The sequence below is a fragment of the Trichechus manatus genome, unplaced genomic scaffold (assembly GCF_000243295.1).
Source record: "Trichechus manatus latirostris isolate Lorelei unplaced genomic scaffold, TriManLat1.0 scaffold00153, whole genome shotgun sequence".
Classification (NCBI taxonomy): domain Eukaryota; kingdom Metazoa; phylum Chordata; class Mammalia; order Sirenia; family Trichechidae; genus Trichechus; species Trichechus manatus.
Window position 1 is genome coordinate 6,476,918 of NW_004444089.1, and position 18,527 is coordinate 6,495,444.

The 18,527-nt window shown below is 41.6% G+C and overlaps 1 protein-coding gene across 1 annotated transcript in view; it reads left to right on the forward strand.

Moving 5' to 3' along the window:
- NBEA (neurobeachin) overlaps positions 1–18,527 on the forward strand; it is a 685,423-nt gene that overhangs the window by 554,989 nt on the left and 111,907 nt on the right. The window contains exon 43 of the mRNA XM_023740363.1: positions 8,568–8,680. Within this exon, the coding sequence (XP_023596131.1) occupies positions 8,568–8,680 (113 nt within the window). The remainder of the gene's footprint in view (positions 1–8,567; positions 8,681–18,527) is intronic.

Below are 18,527 nucleotides of genomic sequence, written 5' to 3' on the forward strand. Positions count from 1 at the left end.
AAAACATACAAACTAACAAAAAAGAATGCTAGGGGAGCTTGCCATTGGAGTGGAGAGATGAGAGACTATGAAATGGAGAAAAACAAAAAGGGGAAGAGGAAGAAAAAAACATAAAAGAATGAATAAATAAAAATTGGAAAGGTTAAAGAACAGCAAAGTTCCCAGGGAACCCACCGGTGCTGCTATGAGGTCTGGGGAAGTAGCTCTCAGGTGTTGCAGTGCAGTCTGGCTAAAAGGCATAGAGGTATACAACGCCAGGTATTCAGGGAACAGAATAAGAACGAAGATATAGAGAGACGAGAAACTAAGCAATGAAGAAAAACAAAAAGGGAAAAAGGGAAAAGAAAACAAAACAAATTTTAAAAAAAGAAAAAAGAACAAGAAAAGCCCCCCAAAAACAGAAAAAAAAGAAGAGGAAAAAAAGAAAAAAACAACCAACAAAAAAAGAAATGCCTTCAGGGATCCCTCTGCATGTCTGTGCAAGCCGAGGGGCTAGTTTCCAAGCCACGCAGCACCACCTGGCCAGAATGGGCTCCCAACTCAAGAAAAGGAAAAGAAAACAAACGAATAATTCAAAACAAACCAACGAACAAAATCCCTGGGATCCCACCAGCATGGCAGCCCATACCGAGAAGCAGCTCCACACTCAAAAGGAGCTCCACAGCCCGTCAGGAAGAATTAAAGATGGCACACGGAGCCAGTTATTTGAGTGAAAGGAGGGGGAGGTGGTGGGAGGTAAGGAAGAAATCAAAAGAAGCAGAAAAAAGCAACACCAGCAGCTGACAGATGACACTCAGAGAGCCGGCCCATTCGGGTGGGTGGAATCCAAGCAGCCAGTGCTTCCTGGACAAGAGATTGTGGCTGCGGGAAGCAGAGGAGGCCAAGTGGGGGTGAAGAAGGGTGAGGGGTGGGAAAGCGTATATCACAAATTACCAGTTGTTTTGTCTCCCGCTGTAAGCTCCGTGAAGCTGCTTTCTCGTACCCCCGTTTGCTGGTCTCCGATAGGAGTCCAAGATGGCGGATCTGCACTGCATTAGCTGATAGGGGACCTCTGCATGAATCTCTCCTCGCTCTCCTTTCTCTGTCAGTTTTCTCACTCCATTTTGAGCGTGGCTGAATTCTTTATCGCTTGATTTGATGTTTTGGGGTTTCAGGATTGTTGTTTTCTCTGTTCGGCTTAGTTTTTCGGATCTTTGCTGTGGAGGGATGGCGTGGTGCTTCTGCCTAGAGTGCCATTTTGCTGGAAGTCCTCACATGATAGAATTTTGCAAGACTAACGACTTCTTCATTGCAAATACCTTTCTTTTCTCAACAACATAAACGATGACTATACATGTGGACCTTGCCAGATGGAATGCACCAGAATCAAGTCGACTACATCTATGGAAAGAGATGACGGAAAAACTTAATATCATCAGTGAAAACAAGGCAAGGGGCCAACTTTGGAAGAGACCAGCAATTACTCATATGCAAGTTCAAGTTGAAGTTGAAGCTGAAGAAAATTAGAACAAGTCCAGGAGAGCCAAAGTACAACCTTGAGTATATCCCACCTAAATTTAGAGACCATCTCAAGAACAGATTTGAAGCATTGAACAGTATTGACAGAAGACCAGATGAATTGTGGAATGACATCAAGCACTTCCTACACAAAGAAAGCAAGAGGTCATTAAGAAAACAGGAAAGAAAGGAAAGACCAAAATGGATGTCAGAAGAGACGCTGAAACTTGCTCTTAATGTCGAGTAGCTAAAGCAAATGAAGAAATGATGAAGTAAAAGAACTGAATAGAAGATTTCAAAGGGCAGCTCAAGAAGACAAAGTAAAGTATTATAATGACATGTGCAAGAGCTGGAGTTAGAAAACCAAAAGGGAAATCGCTCAGCATTTCTCAAGCTGAAAGAACTGAAGAAAAACTTCAAGCCTCAAGTTGCAATATTGAAGGATTCTAGGGGGAAATATTAAACGACGCAGGAAGCATCAAAAGAAGATGGAAAGAATACACAGAGTCATTGTACCAAAAAGAATTGGTCGACGTTCAGCCATTTCAGGAGGTAGCATATGATCAGGAACTGACGGTGCTGAAGGAAGAAGTCCAAGCTGCACTGAAGGTGAAGAGCGAGGCTCCAGGAATTGACGGAATAACAACTGAGATGTTTCAACAAATGAATGCAGCGCTGGAAGTGCTCACTCGTCTACACCAAGAAATTTTGAAAACAGCTACCTGGCCAACCAGCTGGAAGAGATCCATATTTATGCCTATTCCAAAGAAAGGTGATCCAACCGAATGTGGAAATTATCGAACAATATCATTAATATCACATGCAACTAAAATTTTGATGAAGATCATTCAAAAGCGGCTGCAGCAATACATCAACAGGGAACTTCCAGAAATTCAAGCCAGATTCAGAAAGGACGTGGAACCGGGGATATCATTGCTGATGTCAGATGGATCCTGGCTGAAAGCAGAGAATACCAGAAAGATGTTTACTTTTATTTTACTGACTATGCAAAGGCATTCGATTGTATGGATCATAACAAATTATGGACAACACTGCAAAGAATGGGAATTCCAGAACACTTAATTGCACTAATGAGGAACCTGTACGTAGACCAAGAGGCAGTCGTTCGAACAGAACAAGGGGATACTGCATGGTTTAAAGTAAGGAAAGGTGTGCATCAGGGTTGTATCCTTTCACCATGCTTATTCAGTCTGCATGCTGAGCAAACACTCTGAGAAGCTGGACTATATGAAGAAGAACAGGGCGTTGGGATTAGATGAAGACTCGTTAAAAACCTGCAGTATGCAGATGACACATCCTTGCTTGCTGAAAGTGAAGAGGACTTGAAGCGCTTACTGATGAAGATCAAAGACTACAGCCTTCAATATGGATTACACCTCAACTTAAAGAAAACAAAAATTCTCAGCCCTAGACCAATAAGCAACATCATTATAAATGGAGTAAATATTGAAGTTGTTAAGGATTTCATTTTACTTGGATCCACAATCAAGACCCATGGAAGCAGCAGTCAAGAAATCAAAGAATCCAGTGCATTGGGCAAATCTGCTGCAAAAGACCTCTTTAAAGTGTTAAAAAGCAACGATGTCACCTTGAAGACTAAGATGCACCTGACCAAAGCCATGATGTTTTCAGTTGCCTCGTATGCATGGAAAAGCTGGACAATGAATAAGGAAGACTGAAGATTTGATGCCTTTGAATTGTGGTTTTGGCAAAGAATATTGAATACAGCGTGGACTGCCAAAAGAACAAACAACCCTGTCTTGGAAGAAGCACAGCCAGAATGCTCCTTAGAAGCAAGGATGACGAGACTTTGTCTCACATACTTTGGACATGTTATCAGGAAGGATCAGTCCCTGGAGAAGGACATCATACTTGGTAAAGTAGAGGGTCAAAGAAGAAGAGGAAACCCCTCAACGAGATGGATCGACACAGTGGCTGCAACAATGGGCTCAAGCATAACAATGATTGTGAGGATGGCGCAGGACCGGGCAGGGTTTGGTTCTGTCTACACAGGGTCGCTGTGAGTCGGAACCAACTCAACAGCACCTGACAACACAAAAACATGGTGGAACCTGAGGCTGCTCTCAGCTCAGAGATGTGCTTGCAGCAGCTTTGCTGGAGAGTGCCCTTGGGATCAATATTTGTGGGAGAGAAAGGAAGCAGAACTGGGCGGAGGGAGGACTTGAACTCCTGTGTGATTGCAACAAAGGCCTCAGAGACCCCACAGGGCTCTCTGGAGCTGCTGAGACTTCAGGCTGCCTTGCCTTGAGGCAGGGGGCCAGGCCCTGTTGCCTCTGCTCTGCAGTCCTGGGGTGCAGACTTCTAGGGAGGACGCAGGCCCTTGGATAATTCCTGGAGAGGGACCTCGGTGAGCACCACCAGGCATCCACACGACCAGCACCCATCGTCCCAGGGCTTCTCAGACTGGCACATCAGCATCTACTCCAGGAGATGCTGAAACACAGATTGCTGGGCCTCACCCCCAGTAGGTTTGTGGGGGGGGGGGTTGTCCAAAGTTTGCATTTCTAACAAGTCCCCAGACGATGCTGATGCCATTGCGCTGCTCCTATATTCTTCAAACAACAAACCTAAAGGGAGTTTTCTTAATCTTCTGTGGCTCCTCCGTCTGCACCACGCGTTTCGGCGCTCACCTCCACGTGTGCTCAGCACCTGGTGTCTGTAGCTTATCTTTTCCGTGGGGTCATGAGGTCACGGGGCTGAAAAACCAGTTTTTGCTCAGTTAATACCTCTCAGATTGAACTGATTTAATATTTATGCTCTGGGAGCGTGCGGTTTTTCTTTGATTTTGTGATCTGTTTTGTGAATTCACTGGAATTGCTGGATGAAGGATTCTCAGTATTTTCTGGATTAAAGAGGCGAGTTAGGGAATTGAAACCTGCTTGAGAAGATGAAACCATCTCTTCTGACTTCCCTTCTTTAAAAATGTAGGTCAGTGTGACTTAATAAATTTCACGTTTTCTATAAATATATTTTGGCTGCTGTCTTACGCTCTGAGATGGATCTTTGTTGTTTTTCCAAAACGGTGTTTTAATATGAAATACAAAGTACGACATTTTGTGACCCATTTCTTCCTATTTCTTGAAGTCTCTCATACTTGACCAATTTTGCTTTTTTCCTCTCTAAATGCTTTTAAAAATAAGATTGTTTATAAAGCACATGGTTTCCATGTCCTAATATTAATGCATTATATAGGTTTTTTAAACCAACACGAGACATGTGTATACATACATACACGCAGACATATATATAATTGCACATAAATAAATACCCATTTTACTATATGTATGTAAGTCTTGTAAAGATGCTATATTCAGAAACTTACTGAAATCCCACAGATGTTTTCATGGCATTTATTTTGTTGTTTATATATTTAATAAATACACAATATAGAAAAACGGAAAAAGCATAATTAAGAACAATTAAATCACCCATAACCTGACCATAAATATCACAGGCGTGTTTGGGTGATTTTCCTGCGCTTCTTTTTCTGTGTGTGGTCACCACCACGGACAGCCTGATACGCGTGGTGGTGCTCTGCTTTGTCTGTTTCATTCTAATATTCTTTGAAAGCCTGATTTTTAAAACTGCGTGAGAGTCCAACTTAGTGCTATAATGTATTTATTTAACTATTTTTGAAATATTTGCAATGTTTTTAAATTTTCAAGGAACATCAAGTTCTGAAAGATGACATGGAAGAATTTTAGTGATACTTGGGGTTCAGCTAAAAACGTGGTTTCAGCCTCTCATTCCCGGAGCTGACCGGCTGTCTGCCTGTTGTGCTCGGAAGACGCAGCCTGCGCCTCGCTTTACACCTCATTGGCTAATACTCTGAAAAAGATGTTAAAGTCTGGCATTCTTACACAAAGATACCAGAGTGATTGCTAACATAGCCTCGTGTAAATGATCCCTGTGAAGGTTCAGAATTTTTTTAAGATTTCTGAGTTGTTTTTCATGCGATCAGCTAATGAATTCAGCCCAGCTTCCCCCAACCCAAACCTTTCTCTCCTGTTTAGCATTTTTCACTTTTTTACTCCGGGATGTACAAGCCCTCACTGGTTAATTATGTATATATTTAGCTACTGCATGTGTTGGGCTTATTATTGCCATCTAATTAGATGTAACTTGAACTGCTTGCTTCTAGAAAAATCATTAAAAATTCTTTCCTAATGACCTAGAGATGACAAAATGTCTGTAAAGTGTGAAGAAGCAGACAAGCGCAGGAACGTTGCTCCTAAGGACTGTTAATCCAGACATTGCTGTCATCTAATTAAACAATATTTTGCTGTCATTAACATTGTCACCAAGGAATTGCGGTTATAATTTCTTTGTCAGCTGTCTCTAGATCACTTTACCTTCAAAACTGAAGTGCCATATAAAAACATTAAATTGGATGGTTTAATTAAAAAGTTTTTTTTTAAATGAAGAAACATACGCAGTGTTTCTGAGATCTCATTTACTGGGCTTCACTTTTATTGTTCTAGTAGATTAGTGTTATAAGCTTTGCAATAGTTAATATTCATCTTCTGAGATTAATCCTTCTGAGCACAGTTGATGAAAAAGTCTACTTACCACTGCAGAAAAGAAAAGAACGTACCAATTACAGCACAAGTTTATTTACTAAATTTTAACTAATTTAAAGGAAGAAAAAAAATCAATTGGTAAGTAAGTGTGTAATTATGCCAGAACTTAACATATATTACTTTGGAATTATTTTACTTTTTAGTTAATTCAGTAACTGTTTTTTTTAATCACAAAAGTGTTCAGAACAATAAAGTAATAATGCCAATTCCTGATTAAAACTCTTAAATGCAGAATACCAAAGGACCATTGGATCACTCTTTTTGTTCCATAAGATTTTAAGTATATTGTGCACTTATAATTCAAATAGAACATACATACTGATTGTCCATGTTCCAAGGAAATTTTTATTTTTAAAAGGTTTTTAATATTAACAGGTCAGTACATTTCTTTATAAAAATGTATTTATTAGATTAAAAATGTTGCCATAAAGCTTGAAACCAAAAAAAAAAAAAAACAATAACAAAACAAAACCCATTGCCGTCAAGTCAATTCGGACTCATAGCGACCCAACAGGGTTGGCCCCATAGGGTTTCCAAGGAGCGGCTGGTGGATTCAAACTGCCGACCTTTTGGTTAGCAGCCATAGCTCTTAACTACTATGCCACCGAGGTTTCTATAAAGCTTTAATAATGTAAAAAATCACTAAGTTTTTCTTAGTATTTATTTTCAAAGAATCATCCAAAGATTATTAAAAGAGAATTACTAATCATTCAGGACAGATAAGTTACCGAGAGCTATGACAGACGGCATGAATCTGTTATTTTGTGTTAGTGTTTTTAAACTGATGCTTTCTTCCCCATATATTTTTTTCTAAAAATAGCATTATGCCTTTTCCCTTACTAGAAAGTCATTTCTATTCAATAATTGTTGTTGGGTGCCGTCAAGTTGATTCCACTCCCAGTGACCCCACGTGACAGAGCACAACGGCCCCAGAGGGTTTCCCAGGCTGTAATCTTTACGGGAGCAGATCGCCAGGTGTCTCTCCACAGAGCCGCTGAGTGAGTTCGAACCACCACCCTTTCAGTTAGCCACCGAGCGCTTAACCATTGCACCACCAGGGCTCCTTTTAAATGGCTAGTGTCTTCAAATGTGGTCAGATACGGTTTTCGCTGAAAACACATTAAAATATTTTTTAAAACAATAAACAGACAAACTCAGCGTGTGGTCCAGCAGCTCTCCACTGAAGGGAAACAACATAATACAATAAACAAATCAACAAGCTCACCCACTTCAAGGAGTGAAAAACTGCGTATTTGGCATCGGCCTCTGCACTGTTACTGGCTTCCCAGCTCTGCTGTTCGCTTGTAAATTCTCTGCACTGATTCTCTACATAAGCTCAATGTCACCTTCTTCTGCACACTGGGTGTACATATTCATTGTAATAGAATACCACCCCATAACCTGTGAGTGTGCGGGTCCGCAGGGCATCTGCTTGCTCTCGTTCGGGGACCCGGATGGTGAGGCTCTGCTCCCAGGTTGTGGAATCACCCTCAGCACAGTCAGCAGGGGAGAGATGGAGCAGGATGGCTCACGTGGGGGACTTTTCCATGGACCAAGCCCAGCAGTGGCATATGTCACCTCGTCCATAGTCTGTGGACAAGAGCTAGGTCCCAGGGCCGTGGCTTCTTATAAAGGATGCTGTTGTGGATTGAATTATGTTCCCCAAAAATGTGCATCAATTTGGCTAGGCCATGATTGCCAGCATTGTGTGGTTGCCTGCCATTTTGTGATCTGATGTGATTATCCTATGTGTTATAAATCCTACTTCTGTGGTGTTAATGGGGCAGGATTAGAGGCAGTTATGTTAATGAGGCAGGACACAATCTACAGGATTAGGCTGTATCTTGAGTCAGTCTCATTTAAGATATAAAAGAGAGAATTGAGCAGAGAGATGGGGGACCTCATCTCACCAAGGAAGAAGCACCAGGAGCAGAGCGAGTCCTTTGGACCTGGGGTCCCTGCACTGAGAAGTTCCTAGACCGGGGAAGACTGATGACAAAGACTTTCCCCCAGAGACAACAGAAAGAAAGCATTCTCCTGGAGCTGGCACCCTGATTTCAGACTTCTAGCCTACTAGATTGAGAGAATAAGTTTCTATTTGTCAAAGCCATCCACTTGTCGTATTTTTGTTATAGCAGCATTAGATAACTAAGACAGAATGTGAGAAATGTCACCTAGCTCAGGACAAAGAGAAATCAACTCTGATAAACAACTAGCAGTCTCTGCCACAATCATAGATTTTGAAAAGTAATTCTAGTAACTCATTTTTTAATTGTTACTGAGTGAATTTACTTGAAAAACATTGTTATAAAGTGTTTTTAATTAAACCACGTTCAGTAAACAAGAGTTCCTTTTGACAGGCAGTAAGTTGCCTTATCTATTAAAAGAACAGGAACTATTTCATAAGCAATTAATGTATCTAAATTTTCATTTCTTTTTCTTTACTAGGACGGACGTATAATGATCTGAACCAGTATCCCGTATTTCCATGGGTATTAACAAACTATGAATCAGAAGAATTGGATCTGACTCTTCCAGGAAACTTCAGGGATCTGTCAAAGGTAACGTGTAAACACCTAGCAGCCACTTTTCTTCAGAAGGCCACATTCTAGAGGCATGTCTCCCTGAGCGTGTAAATCCAGCTCACGTAAACCTGGTTGTCTTTTCCTTCTGTAGTCACTGTTTAAATCTCATCAATTCTTACCAAAGAAATTCAGCTACAAGGAGATAAATCGGTGTTTAAAAACCAAACCCATTGCCATTGAGTCAATTCCGACTCATAGCGACCCTATAGGACAGAATAGAACTTGCCCCATAGGGTTTCCAAGGAGCAGCTGGTGGATTCGAACTGCAAACCTTTTGGTTAGCAGCCTAAGCTCTTCACCACTGTGCCTCCAGGGCTGGGCGTTGATTTTAGCAGAGGCAAAATGAAATGGATATGTGAGAAAGAGCAGATGTAGGGAGAGGTTGCTCAGATACCCTAGGCTCTAAAGGGGAGAATCCTGAAATTACTGCGAAATCGGTTGGTGAATCACTTCTGTGACATGTTTCTCAGGTGATGAGGTAAAAGTGCAAATAATACCTCGTTCATAAAGTACACGCACACACAGTGGAGAAGCTTCATACTCTATAGAAAGCAGGTACAATAGTTCATCAAGGGTCTGTTTAGAAAGAAGAGAGAAGATCTGATCCAAGAAAATGGCAAGAAAAAGATAATATAATGAGAAATAATTAACGGCAAAATACTGGTTTGTTCACCTTGTTTGTCTAGACGACACTGAAGTGTGGAATCCTGAACAGTTTGAAATGCAGTGAAGAACTGGGAACGAAGCCCAAAAAGCTTCTCTGTAGCCTGAGCTGATATCTGAGCTGGGCCCTGAAGGGTACGTCCTTCAGCCATAGGAGAGCCTCGGTCCATTCACTCTTTGCTGTCAGACTCGGATGTCTGGTTGAGCATTTCGCGGAAGGGTAAAAGGCACAAGTGTGTGTCTTCTGCCTGGTTCTGTGGGGTTGGGGGCCTCTTGGGGAAGGGCAGCCTTAGCCCTGGAGTCGGGAATCACGCAGATTCTCCAGGCGGAGACGTGAAGAGAGAGCCTGTGGAGCGGGAGGACTCCAAACCACGGGGACTCCACTGGGCCGTGTGTACACAAGGAAGTGTGCAGTGTGTTTAAGGTCCTGTCCCTGAAGTGAACTTAAGGTATCTCAGAAGTTCTCTTTCTTGGCATATCTCGTTTCTCTTTAAAACAAGAGTCACTGGAGCTCTGGTGCTGCAGTGGTTAAGAGCTTGGCTGCTAATCAAAAGGTCAGCAGTTCGAATCCACCAGCTGCTCCTTGGAAACCTTATGGGGCGGTTCTACTCTGCCCTGTAGGGTCGCTATGAGTTGGAATTGACTGACGGCCACAGGTTTGGTTTGGTTTTTGTGCTCTGGTGGCACAGTGGTTAAGGGCTCAGCTGTAACCAGTAGGTCACTGTGCATTACAAAGGTGTTTCAGCCTGAGACAGAGATGAGACAGACATCACGGCTACCTTAGAATGTCCAAACCCACTGCCACTGAGTCGATTCCAACTCATAGTGACCCTACAAGACAGAGGAGAACTGCCTCATAGGGTTTCCAAGGACTAGGTGGTGAATTCAAACTGCCAACCTTTGGGTTAGCATCTGAGCTTTTAACCACTGCGCCACCATGGCTCCTCAGAATGTCCATCTGTCTGGTTATTGGAAGTGGGGCAATTTGAAGAAAAAAAGAAAAATGACCTCTTGACTACATGGAACTTGAAGAGCCTAAATTTTGAGATGTTCCTTACAGGGTAACCTATGGGATTGAACTACCGAAAGGGATGAAGTAAGATACTGTGTCGGGGAGGATACTGCATTGCCGCCAATTTAACATGAAAGCCACAGATGGTTTTTAACTCAGAGCACTTCTCCTGCCTTTGAAAGCAAGACCTACCTAACTTCAAGTTCCGCATTGCACTACTTCCTAGCTGTGTCTGTGACCCGAAGCAAGTTTCCCTAAGCTTCAGTTTTCCTGTTTGTGATAGGAGAGTGATAATGCTTTCCTACCTCGTTCAGTGGCTGTAAAGATCAAATGGCAGGTGCATTTAAGAATGTTACGTAGCCCATGGCCGTAGAAGACCTTCAGGGCTATTAGCTATTATTGTTGTATATGACATATCAGCCTGTTTGTGAAGCCTGTGTGCTAATATTTTCATATTCTTATCTGTGATTTGCTCACCAGTTCTTTTATTTTATGTGACTTCCTTACCAAATCTTAGTTGCTTGCCTTGTTGCTAGTTTTAGTTATGGTATTATAGATTCTAAAGAGATCTAAGAGACCAGATAGACAACATCTTACTGACAGTCACACAGCTGGTAAGAAAACTAGCAATTGAATTCCAGTATGGCTGCAGATACAGTAGTTTTTCCAAAGCTATTCAAATGAACAAAAATCTTTAACCGCTTTTCATATGTAAGCAATTACTCATACTTGGGTAGTGTAATTCACAGCCTGCCCTCAGGGAGCAAATCTAGTTACATCTGATCTGAATGAGAAAACCATTTCCCCCAAATAAATAAGAAGGTACTATATTATATAGAGACCTATCAGAGAGGCAGTAAGTCGTGGTTAGGATTAAGAATTCTGGAGCCAGACTGCCTGAGTTCGAATCCTAGTTCTGGCAATTATTACTTTCTGTGCCTCCGCTTCCTTCCCTGTGCGTGGGGGCAGTGATAGTAGTGCCTCCTAGATACACGGTGAAGAGTCGATGAGCTGATAAATCAAGGAACTTAGAACAGTGCCTGGCACCCAGGGTCAGATAGTATTACGCGTATAAAGATGACATGGTAAGCTGTCGGTAATAGGCCATATACACCCATTACCGTCGAGTCAATCCAAACTCACAGCGACCCCATGTGACAGAGTTGTACTGCCCCATAGGATTTCCTCGGCTGTCATCTTCGTGGGAGCAGATTGCCTCTGCCGTGGAGCTGTTGGTGGGTTCGAACTGCCGACTTTTTGGTTAGCAGCCAAGCGCTTAACCACCGCACGATATAGTTTGAATTATTATCAAATAATGATGATAAATAAACGCTACTACATCTGTATTTTTGAATGATATACATTTAAGACATGATTTGCTAAGGTCAAAGTGTAATCTTTAGGTGTAAAACAAAACCAAACTAACTCATTGAGGATGAAGCATGGGAGCAAGCCTAGTTCTTTAACAAAATCTTCTCTGTATATGTTTTATTTGATATTAATTGAATAACCATTATGTATTAGACACTGTAAATTTTGTGTATACACACACACAACAAAAATTTAGGGTATAGATTCTCAAGTAGTATGATACATAGTATTAAAACATAATGAACTGCTAACTGAAGGGTTGGAGGTTCAAACACACCCAGCAGCTCTATGGGAGAAAGGCCTGGCAATCTACTCCCGTAAAGATTACAGCCTAGAAAACCCTATGGGGCAGTTCTACTCTGTCACATGGGGTCGCTATGAGTTGAACTTGATAGCACCTAACAGCAACAACAAACTAGATTTGCCTGTGCACTTAAAAAAAAAATAGGAGCTGACTACTTTTGGGAATATCTGATTCTTTTTAAAACAGGGAAGTGGGTTCTTTTCTTTGAAATCAACTGGTGACCAAGCTTCTTTTCTTTCTTTTATTCACTTATTAATCCTTTTGGTCAACAAATATTTATCAAGCTTTCACTGTATGTATCAAGTACTGTACTAGGTGGAAGGGTTTACAGAAGTGAATAAAACAGACCTAGTCCTAGCCCCCCTTGAGTGAGTTCAGTCCAGAGCAGAGGTGAAAACTCACATAACAGAAACATATGAGGCCGGTGCTGAGAGGTGTACTGGGGACGGCACGCAGTAGTTCCAAGCACCCCCACGTCAGTAACAAAATGGCTGCAAGAGTTGCGGACTTCATGTCATACCACCCAACAAAGAGAGCGCGTCTCACCAGGGAGAGTGCATGGTCTACTTCTCTCAGACGTGTGGACTCAGATACCCTTAAAACACGATCCTGGGCAAAGAAGATTTGGCCCTCATTACAATTAATACGGATTATAGAAGGCATATGGCTAAATATTTGCTAGTAATGATAGATTTTTAATTTATCCCCATGGAAAATAGGAGATATATTAAATGAGAAGGTCACTGTTTCCCAAAGTAACTGGAAGATGTAAACATTCTTCAGGCTTTTCAGCTGATGTTGGATCTGTATTTCCTTTGGCCAAGCATTTCTTCTCCGCAACTCAGATGTACTCGTCTGATTTCATCCCGTGTCAAATAGAAGAGGCAGCCGGAACAAGCCTACATTAGCTAGGCAACGTGGACACTGACCTCACATTTGCAAGTCGGGAGCACTCCATGTTATGAACATTTCAATCCATGAGCTCTTAAAAGACAGATAGTGTTTTCTTCCAATTCTCCAGCAGTCCATCTTTAGCAATTTGTTCTTTATATTCTGTCAGACTAACATGATAGGAAAATGCTAGCAAATTAAAGCCTCTTGATGTGTTAATAAATTACTCTGGCCTTGCTTCCATGCTTCACTGAATTTCTTAATAGGAACTTCTTACCAATGGGCTAGAAACCCAAGACCATCCTGTATAAAAACCATTAATAAACAAGATTTTAATGTATGAAAATATATCATATTATATGCCTAATGGGAAAATGACGCCTGAAGTATAACCATATAATTGGAAGGAAAAACTGATAATACACAGGCAGCACATGGAATTCTTGGAGTTAAAATCGGTGCCACAGTTGAAATTTTTAATGTTACTCCTCAGAAGTTCAAGCAAGAATTAGAATGTTTGAAGATTACTAACCAGAAACATTTGAAAAGACCTCTGACAACAGAAGTAGTTATTTCTAAACAGAGATTGGGAGCCCTGAGCCAAGTAATGCTTAGCAGTGAATAATTCTGGAATTTGTTCCAAAATAAACGTTTGGATCCCCAATAGCTTTCTATATTCTTTAGTGTATAAAAAATGTATCAAACCGAACAACCAGAATGCAGTTAAAGAGAATGTTGACTCGTTACGAAAAATGTAACTAAGGTCACTGAACAATTTGTGTGGAAGTTGTCAAATGGGAACTTAATTTGATGTGTAAACTTGCACAAAAAACACAATAAGATATTATTTAAAAATACATATATTAAGCTATGAAACCTACAATTCTAAAAAAACAATGGAGTTATTTCTCTTCTTTCTTCATACCTCTACATTACACTGGCGTCCTGAAATTCTGTGTCTCATCAGTTAATAAGCTTTTGATTCAAAGTTTAAAAAAAAAAAAAAAATCTAGCTCCATTTAGCTTGAACAATAAATCACTGTTGCTGGTTCTTACAACTACAAATTCATCGAGAGGTTTGGTTTTCAGCCAAGATTTGATCCAGTGGCTGAGATAATGCCACCAAGGACTGGCTCTTCCCATTGTTGTGTTCTGCCTTCCCCATCATGGGCTTCATATTCACCCTCCCCTGGATGGCCCCCAGTAGCTTCAAGCACAGGCGCCCTGGTGGCACAGTGGTTAAAGTGCTCAGCTGCTAACCAAAATGTTGGTGATTCAAGCCCACCAGCTGCTGCGTAGGAGAAGCAGTCTGCTTCTGTAAGGATTTCCGCCTTGGAAACCCTATGGGGCAGTTCTGCTGTATCCTACAGGGTCGCTAGGAGTTGGAACTGACCCGACAGCAGTGGGTTATAGGTTAGCTTCACGCACTTTAACGTTAATAGCAAAGTGGCTGCAAGAGTTCCAGACCTCACATTGTACATCCAAGGAAAAGGACATCTCACCAGGTAGCTCCCATCGAAGACAGGAAAGTTTTGTTTCCCAGAATCTGCAGAAAATGTCTCCTCATGTCTTATTGGTGCTGGTGAAGTGGGATGGGGTATACTACCTGGAGATGGGATGAGCCACCCATCCCCTGTGTTTAGAGCTGCTGGTAGAGCCCAGACTGCACAAGACACTTGTCTAAGAGTGGATGTGAGAGTTCATCCGAGGAAATTTGGATTCCTGTTCCCAAAAGAAAGGGGACTAGGTGGTGGGAGCAAACAACTGTCTATTATAGTATCAAATATAATGTATGAGAGTTTCTTCTTTATAATTTCTATAATCTGGAGAACAGTAAATAAATTACAGGGCTATGCACACAGAGCTATGACAGAAAGATGTGGCAGTCTGCTCCCATGAAGATTACAGCCTTGGAAACCCTATGGGGAGGTTCTACTCTGTCTTATAGGGTCACTATGAGTCAGAATCAACTCAGCAGCGACGGTAACAACACACGTAGCTGCTACATAACAGGAGCTTTGCAAGGTGCTGAGAGGACTCAGAGGGGTATGCGGACCCTTAGAGCATGCTCATTGTTTAGGAGGGAGAAACAGCAGGCAGTGAAGTGATTATTTTATGTGTGTGTGTGTGTGTGTGTACATTAAGTGGAGTGAGATAAATTTACTAAAAAGCTGATGAAGCTTAAGCTTGAAGATCCCTCACCTTTCAGAGGTTTCCTGCTATTCCCTGCCTGTAATTTGACAGTGAAACCTGTGAGAGCCGGAACTCGAGGAGCTGCCTTGATTTCCGGCTCTCGCAAGTGTTCCCCTTTGACAGGGTGGACTCTCAGCACCTTTTTGTCGCTGTCTATTAGTGGAGAATATTTGCGTTTTCCTTCTCTGACAGGTTTCTGCCTTACACAGTTTCCAGCTTTCGTAGGTTTTACTGTATTTTCATAGTTTTATGTTCGTTTTCCTAGAGCCCCTCTCCTCCACACTGTATAAGCTTCAAGCCTCGCGTAACACGGATCCGCACCTGAATGTAGAAGGTCCTTGGTGTCTTCCCACAGCTCGTCTGGCTTTGATCATTAGTGTTCAGTGCGTCAAATCTGTTCTTGAGAAGGTCTCTAAATTCAGCTGGGATGTACTCAATGTTCGGTTCTACTTTGGCTCTCGTGGTATTGACAGAATATCAATTCAGATGTTTCAGCAAATGGATGCAACATTGGAAGCGCTCACTCGTCTATGCCCAGAAGTTTGGAAGACAGCTACCTGGCCAACTGACTGGAAGAGATCAATATTTGTACCCATTCAAAAGAGAGGTGATCTAAAAGAATGTGGAAATTATCAAACAATATCATTAATATCACATACAAGTAAAAATTTGCTGAAAGTAATTCAAAAACAATTGTAGCAGTACATCTACAGGGAACTGCCAGAAAATCAGGCTGGATTCAGAAGAGGACGTGGAACGAGGGATATCATTACTGATGTCAGATGGATCTTGGCTGAAAGCAGAGAATACTGGAAAGATGTTTACCTGTGTTTTGTTATTTTATTGTGCAAAGGTGTTCGACTGTGTGGATATAACAAATTATGGATAACATTGTGAACAATGGGAATTCCAGAACCTTAATTGTGCTCATGAAGATCCCGTACATAGACCAAGAGGCAGTCATTCAAATGGAACAAGGGGATACTGCCTGGTTTAAAATCAGGAAGGGTGTGCATCAGGGTTATGTCCTTTCACCATACCTATTCAATCTGTACGCTGAGCAAATAATCCGAGAAGCTGGACTACATGAAGAAGAATGCGGCATCAGGATTGGACGAAGACTCATTAACAGCCTGCATTATGCAGATGACACAACCTTGCTTGCTGAAAGTGAAGAGGATTTGAAGCACTTACTGCTGAAGATCAAAGACCACAGCCTTCAGTATGGATTACACCTCAACGTACAGAAAACAAAAATTCTCACAACTGGACCAATAGGCATAATAAAAGGGGAAAATATTAAAGTTGTCAAGGATTTCATTTTGCCTTGGTCCATAACCAATGCCCATGGAAGCAGCAGTCAAGAAATCAAAAGACACATTGCATTGGGAAAATCTGCTGCAAAGGACCTCTTTAAAGTGTTAAAAAGCAAAGATGTCACTTTAAGGGCTAACGTGCACCTGACCCAAGGCATGCTATTTTCAATCGCCTCATATGCATGCGAACACTGGACAATGAATAAGGAAGACCAAAGAAGAATTGACGCCTTTGAATTATGGTGTTGGCAAAGAATATTGGACATGCATGGACTGCCAAAAGAACAAACAAATCTGTCTTAGAAGTACAGCCAGAATGCTCCTTGGAAGCAAGATGGCAAGACTTCGTCTCACGTACTTTGGACATGTTATCAGGAGGGACCAATCCCTGGAGAAGGACATCGTGCTTGGTAAAGTAGAGGGTCAGTGAAAAAGAGGAAGACTCTCAACGAGATGGATTGACACCATGGCTGCAACAATGGGCTCAAATGTAACAATGATTATGAGGATAGCACAGGACCAGGCAGTGTTTCCTTCCATTGTGCATGGGGTTGCCATGAGTCATGGCCAACTCTATGGTAGCTAATAATATATAGTATGTAACAAAGGCATGGTGAAAAAAATTGTTAACTTGCTATATTTGTGGAATTGTATACACAAGAATGAAAAATGAGAAACAAAGTAAATGAAAGTGATATATGTCTCTGTGCCAGACCTACTCTCCCTGATGGGGCTCTGATAGCGTGGGGGGGGAGTGGCGACGTAAACTGGGGATGGCTCTGATGGGGCGGGGGGGCCTTCCTGCCTGTGGCAGAGTCCACCTGCAGTCACCTCGCCAGCAGTCATCATTTACATAGAATTCATTTCCTGGATCCTGGGAAAGGCTAATCCTGGCATTATCAAACCTATTCTGGTTTTCTTTCTTTGGATCAGTATTAAAACTGAGAGTAATAAACAGAACATAGAAAGAACATAGACTTTGCTCAAACATAGCCATATACTGTACAACCAGAAGCAGATTTCCTCTTCTTTAACACGAACACAATACTTACATGATAAGGTTGTTGAGAGAATTAAGTGCACTAATGTAGGTAAAGCACTAATATAATGCCTGACACACAAAAAATCCTTTGCCGTGGAGTCCATTTGGACTCATAGCGAGTCTATAGGACAGAGCAGAAGTGCTCCATAGGGTTTCCAAGGAGCGCCTGGTGTATTTGAATGGCTGACCTTTTGGTTAGCAGATGTAGCTCTTAACCACTGGGCCACCAGAGCTCCACAGTTCACACTCAATGACTGGTAGCTACAAAGCAAATGTCTGTGATGGAAAATTGAGGATTCACTATCTTTGGTATGATTGAAGAATATCTATTGAAAGATTAATTGATGTAATTTATTTTTTACTCTAATAAAATTAGAAGTGATACCTTTTGATAAAATGTAAAATTGTATTTTCGTGCAATAAATTCTGTTTATCCTCTCTTTAAGTTACCAAACTGTCAAAACCTTTAACATCAGATACTGAAGTTGAATGTTTATTGAAATTTGAAGTGTGTGTTTATTTAGAATGAAATGTTGTATTATGTCTATAATACTCTTACTCTTCCCATTAGCCCACTTAGTTGAAAATTTGAAGAGCACAGGAGGGAGGACACCCCGTCAGTGAGAAGTGCTAGGCCTCTCATTTGAGTCGACGCCCCAGGTTCAAGCTTTGCTGAGTACCATGCTGAGGTTGGAGCTGTATTTACTGTTTGACATGATGACAGCAGGAACAACCCATCATTGGCATACCTTTTCAATGTTCAGCTAACAGTGGGTGTAGAGATTTCTTTTTTTCCCAGTTGATCTAGATTTTCCTTGCAGAGATGCGACCTTGCAGGGAGATGTGTCTGAAACCATGGTATGATAGCGCTTCCATGAAGATAATGTATACTCCTGTGAACTTTGTTCTTGAATCACAGCGGTTCCGTGACTGTGAGGTGAAGCCCAAGCTCTGCTCATTAAAGTGTAAATGGAATTTTCCTACTTCCCAGCCATGCCCTCCCTCTGATAAATGCAATAGTTTATCACAGA